Genomic DNA, 6307 nt, shown 5'->3' with positions numbered 1-6307 from the left:
GGGACCAAGAAAAATTATTATTTTAAAAAAATATTATATTATCCATAATATAATAAATTATTATTTTATAGTTAAATAATATATAATTATCTTAAAAAGTAATTTCTAGTTTGGATGTTAAATAATACTTGTAGGTTAAGTAAAATATTGACTAATTTTGTAAAAGTATTATATTATTGACTAATGGCAATAAGATACAAGCACTCTGAGTATTAATGACACTTTAAAATTACTTCTTGTTGCAATATAACAACGTGCCCTTGGGTACTTTGATTGCATTACAAATTTTGGAGATGAAATACAACTTGATTTGAATTTTAAAGAAAAACAAACCAATATTAAATCATATTAAGGAAAAGTTTAATATGTATGAAATTATTTTTTTATTTTTCTAATAGCATTATTATTTTTCATACTATTTGGGACCGTGAAATTTGCACCAGTTAGCAATGTGCACCCTAGTTAATAGAGCACTGCAATATATTATTTCAATCATAAACGGAAGAGATGTTTCTTTGAGTTTGCACTGCAATCATAGCTTAATAGAGCACCAGTTAGCAATGTGCACCCCAGTTCTAGGCTGGAAATAAAGCATGCAATATATTATTTCAATTTCCCAAATATCTTTCAAAAAAGCAGAGGGAAAAAACATAGATTTAAAGCAATATAATAAAACGAGAAGTAAATGATGAGACTCTAGTTTTCCAGTTAACGAACACAGTACATTCCAGACAAAATAAAAACCTTGAAAATATCCTTCATCAACCTAACTTTTCAAAGAAAAAAGACTCAAGTGATTGAAACTGAAAGTGAGAATGAGAATGAGTATGAATTAAACAACGCCAGCACTCTAACCAAACATATCATCGAAGAAACCCCCAATTTCTTCATCGTCGCTCTCTTCGTTCTTCTCTTCCTTCTTTGCCTCAGCTGCAGGAGCTTCAGAAGCTGCTGCACTGTCAGAACTTGCTGCTGCAACAGCACCTCCACCACTTGCAACAAAAGAACCACCACCAATTTTTACCTGAAAGAAGCCATCAAGAAGTAAAATAAATCACAGCTGTTTTCCAAATCCGTTAATCGTTGCTCCAGATAGTATATTATAATGCCATTGCCATCACTGACATGTGTGGTTACATTATCTAGTATTGCATCCTAGTATTGTTATATCTGTCGTTCTGCATCAACGAGGGGAAACCGAGATTTTATATGCATTGTTATATCCATAACTAAACATCAAGAATCAAGATCTTAACCCTCAATATATATAGTGTACGTATTCGAAGACATGAAATATTCTATAAGGACATGAAATATTCTGTAAGGATATAACTGAACATCAAGATCCTAAACCCTCAATATATAGCATTACGTATATGTACTGGAAGACATGAAATATTGTGTAACAATGTGAACGGCACTTTCATGAGACGGGATTTCAAGTAAACCCTAAAAAATTTATTATAATATTATGGTTTTCAGAACTATATAAAAAGATAGGGTAGTGATTCAAACCTCAAAAACACCAGAAGTTGGGCTAACCAAAGAGAAGTAAGATTGAACAGCACCAGAAGAATCACGAGACAGTACTTCTTTAACCAATTTCCTCTCTAAATCATAAGTAGAATCAGCAAAGGCTTCAATATCACCGTTGTACTGCTTTGCGCTCCACACTCCGTCTTTACTTTTGCAAACAAAAGTGAAAACACCCATTTTGTTTCTCTAAAAGCTTAACGAAACGAGAAGATCTTTTTATGAAACCCTAGCTAGTTTTTGTATAGCCAAAGAAACTTTGTGTACTAAGATCATGGTTCTGCGTGGTATTTATATAGAGTTCGGGAAAACTATAACCATGTTTAATAAGGAAACCATGTTTAATAAGGAAACCTGATGGGAGTACTCGTAAATAAGGAAGCCTAATGGGAGAGTACTCGACGACCCAACCGTATCGACGGACAAATTTGAGACCCAAACACTGGGTAAAAATAGCTCTACCTTTTAACACTTTTTTACGTACCAAAAGTTCAGAAAGGGGTTCCAATAGTGCGTCACAGATTTTGAAGTGGCGTTCGAGTACGATAAGATTATTACAAGTACAATATGTATAGTTATTTGTTAACTAGTCCCTACTTAGGTTACATATATACTTAAGAAGCTACATAAGACATCGTCATGTCACCGACGCATATCACAAATGCAACATTTGGTGAAGAATGATATGGGACGATGTACAAAGTGCGGGAAAGGTCCAGTGGAAGGCGAGATTACTTGGACAAATTGGAGTAATCAGGATGAATCCAGGAGTTGGGTGAAGTACAAAGGATCTATGTTGTATTAGGCCCTAGGCGAGGCGAGGCGCCAAACCTAGCGCCTAGGGCACACCTAGGAAAAATTGGAAAATTGCAGAAATGGGCATGTCTTGGCGCCTTGGGCACCGTTTTTTGCTAGGAGCTAGGCCTGCGCTTACTGCGCCAAAGGCGCTCGCCTTTTACAACATAGCAAAGGACCAGTTAAATAACTCCCCAATTTGGTTCCTATGATTAGGACCAAGTGCATATGATCTCGTGGGAGGTAAGGCTATGGCCTGTGGATAATGCCATCTGCTTGATGTTTTAAGCACGAGACAAGACCAAACCGGTCCGGCTATTGTTGACCAGTCAAAGATAAATCATAGAACTCTTTTTTAATTTATTTTTGATTTTTATATATAGTGCCAAGTCTGCTGACAAATTCCGAAATCAGGTCGATGGTGTTATCATCACCTAATAAGTTCATCACTGTACTATGGCATAGGCATTTTCCTGCATTTTAGTAGAGGTTCCCAATACTGATCAAAGACATAATAGTGAAAAATGGAGTTGTAAAATCCCAATTTTTGACTTGTAGACAAGTGAGTAAATTTTTAGTTCGTGGTAGAGCAGAAACTAAAAATTATCCTTTCTAATATTTAGTTTTCTTATAAGGTTTGCAAGCAGTGAGCTTATTATTTTTTTATAAGATAGAAGCAGCTGGTTGATCTTTAGGTTTAAAGCAAGCAATATGGTGGCCACGTACATTTTGGGTTTATATCGAGAATGTGAAAAAGAGCAACTATTATGAAGTTCATTAACTCCTTATTACAGGAGACAGCTTAATTCGAGGCTTAGCCTAAGCGTTCGAAAACTTCTCCGAAACTATTCAACCAAGAAGATGTAATCTACCAAGTAATTTACTTAACATTAAGATTTCAGTAACATAAAATAACTTAAGTTTTGCAGTCTCCCTCCGATTGAAGATTCTGAATTCCTTTCCTTTGAGCCTAAATCACTGCTTCCATCAAAGCTTTTGCTTCAACTTGCTCACAGTCTAGAGATGCTGTTGGAGCACTCTTAGCTCCATTGCTTTCCCCCTTGCTTGAAAAAGTTAATAGCATCTTTCAACGCCTCTATGAAGTTATCAACATCTTCTTTGGTGTTGTAGAAATATAGACTAGCACGTGCACTTGAATTTACATCTAGATGGCGATGTAGAGGTTGAGCACAATGATTACCTGATTGGACCGCCACACCGTGTTGGCTATCAAGGTAAATGGCAATATCTGTTGCGTTGCCATCAACGTTGAATGCAGAAAAATCAACGTTGAATGCACAAAGAGCAGCTCTTCGAACAGTTGGGGAAGGAGCTGGGCCATATACACGAATGTTGGAATGGAACAAAGGCTTTCGTAGAGATAATCAGCTAACTCAATCTCATAATCATGGATTTTTTGCATGCCAATTCCTGATAAGTAATCCACTGGTGCTCCAAGACCTACTATGGCTTCTCCAATTGCGGGAGTTCCAGCCTCAAACCTGGAAGGAGGTTCTGCATAAGTAGAACTGTCCAGAAATACATCGGCAATCATTTCACCACCACCTAAGAAAGGAGGCATGGCCGACAGGAGCTCGCTTTTGCCATACAAGGATCCAATGCCTGTAGGCCCACACATCTTATGTGAAGACGCAACAAGAAAATCAGCATCCAGACTCCACACATCAACCACCATGTGAGGAACACTTTGACAGGCGTCTACTAACACCTTTGCTCCGAATCTATGTGCCCATGCTGTGATATCTTCAATAGGAAGAATAGAGCCAAGAACGTTCGAAACGTGGTGGACTACCACAAGCCTCGTCTTCTTCGAAATCATCTCTCTCAATTGCAAAACATCTGGAACTTCCTCCTGTGTTAAACCAACGAATTTCAGAGATGCGCCAATTTTTCGAGCAACAATTTGCCAAGGAACTATAGCACTATGATGTTCGGCTACCGTAAGGATAATCTCATCTCCCGGTTTTAAATTCGCAAGTCCCCAAGAGTATGCCACTAGATTTATAGATTCTGTTGCATTTCTCGTGAACACAATATCTGTAGATTGTGGTGCATTAACAAAATTTGCCACTTTTTTTCTCGCCAACTCGTATTCAGCTGTGGCCTTGGCAGTCATAGAATGGATGCACATTGTCATTATATTTCGAATAATAGTCATTAATAGCCTTCAAAACAGCATAGGGTTTCTGAGAAGTCGCTGCGTTATCCAGAAACACTAGTTTCTTTCCATTATCAGGTTAAGTAATATCCCCAAGTGAAGGTTTGAAAGAAACTATTGAAGAAAATCTTCTTTTAAATCCTTTCTGGATTTGTATAGAGGTAAAATTGGGGTTTAGGGTTTTGAGAGAAGAAGGAAATTGTTTGGGAAGTAGAGTTCCCAGTACTGGAGAACGATAACAAAAGATTGGGTTCGAACTCATCATCTTCTTCTTCTTTGCCAAATACCTAATTAGACTTAATTTCTTACCTTTGTAATATCTTCAGAAAACAATTCCTTACCTGAATGAAGAAACCTAGTTCGCTGCCTAAATTATGCATCTAAAAGCATTATTTGGTTTATGACTACTGTGACCTTATATGTAGGCTAAAATCAATTGGGTCAAAGCTCCGTATTTGCTGCCAATCGTTCGAAATTAAATGCTATGAATGTGGTGTGCAATAACAACAACAGAAGAAGAAGAGAGGGATAGGTGCTGGTGGCAACATTGGTTTATCAAATAGTTGTACTAGTGGTTTAATGATGATAGTAGTAACTTTATACGCGACATACTAAGCAGACTACGGGTGAAGTCACTTGCATGTTAATTTTGGCGGTTACATATCATATCGCGAAAAACTCGTACTTTGTACATTTACACCTTGATAACGTCTCAAACTCTTTTTCGTCGTTCCAAAACCAGAGCTACTTGTGCAGTGTGGTACCATCCCACACAAAGGTCGGATGTAACTCAGAGGTCAGTAGTTCAGCCTTGGAAAACACTAAGGTTGTGTTTGATAACAGAGAAAGGAAACAATTCCATGGAAAGTGTTTCCATGGAATGAGTTTCCTGGGGGAGGCAAGGAAAGACTTTCCATGGAATTCATGGAATTGAGTTTAAAACATACTTTAGGCCACGCTTTTATTGCAATTTCATGAAAACAGATTTTTGACCAAATGACGGAAAATACGCTATTTCCTTGGAAAGATGGATAATTCCATGGAATTAACTCCTATCAAACACAACTTAAAGGTAAGAGCATCTCCAACGGGAATTTCTCAAATTCCTATATTATAGGCCTCATAGGGTGTGAGAATGGCGTGGTGAGTTAGTTATTACCACATCCTCCAGTCCATCTTCTGGTTTAAGAGGTTCTTCTGGAGGATGTGATAAATCCTAGTCACATATGTTAACCAACGGAAAATAAAAAATAAAAGTAAAGGAAATACTTCAACCAATTAGATAAATCTAAAGGGAATACAAATTCCTAAATTGTAGGAAATTTTTGACTTTACATTTTGTAAGGATGTCTACCTGCACCACCCACGTATGATATACACCACAATCCATTGGAGATGCTCTAAGCATTACACGAATGTAGGAAATGATGTGGGATAAGTATATTTTTGGTTCACGGTTATTCAAGTGTGATCATTCGTAGATCTACAATTTAGATGGGATATAGGTAGCTTCCAAACATAGTTCATCATTCTTAAATCTACAGTTTAGAAGGGTGCCATCTTATTTCGTACATTCATTCGCCTCTAGTAGCTTCCCTGCCTCTCCAGCCCCATGCTAGAGATAGGATTAGAGGGTGAAGCATAATACGTAGTGTGATTTAGCGGACTGAGATGGCAGGTGGACTGAGAACATCTCTACATTCTTTTTTTTTTCTTTCTAGAATTCTAGTTGGCGTGTTCCTTATTTGAGCACTCTTGATGACTTGATTCTCAAGTCTCTTTGTTTCCTGTTTTAAAGTT

At 37.3% G+C, this 6307-nt stretch overlaps 1 protein-coding gene and 1 pseudogene across 1 annotated transcript; both read right to left on the bottom strand.

Moving 5' to 3' along the window:
* Positions 1–850: 850 nt before the first annotated feature.
* Positions 851–1713, bottom strand: LOC113328737 (60S acidic ribosomal protein P3-2-like). The gene is made up of 2 exons (XM_026575754.1): positions 1516–1713; positions 851–1024 (listed from the first exon to the last, which is right to left on the bottom strand). Exons 1-2 carry the CDS (start codon positions 1711–1713, stop codon positions 851–853), a joined length of 372 nt encoding a protein of 123 aa, XP_026431539.1.
* Positions 1714–3368: 1655 nt separating this feature from the next.
* Positions 3369–4586, bottom strand: LOC113328736 (annotated as a pseudogene).
* Positions 4587–6307: the final 1721 nt, after the last annotated feature.

The sequence above is a fragment of the Papaver somniferum genome, unplaced genomic scaffold (genome assembly GCF_003573695.1).
Source record: "Papaver somniferum cultivar HN1 unplaced genomic scaffold, ASM357369v1 unplaced-scaffold_114, whole genome shotgun sequence".
Classification (NCBI taxonomy): Eukaryota; Viridiplantae; Streptophyta; class Magnoliopsida; order Ranunculales; family Papaveraceae; genus Papaver; species Papaver somniferum.
This window is presented reverse-complemented; position numbering and strand designations above follow the sequence as displayed.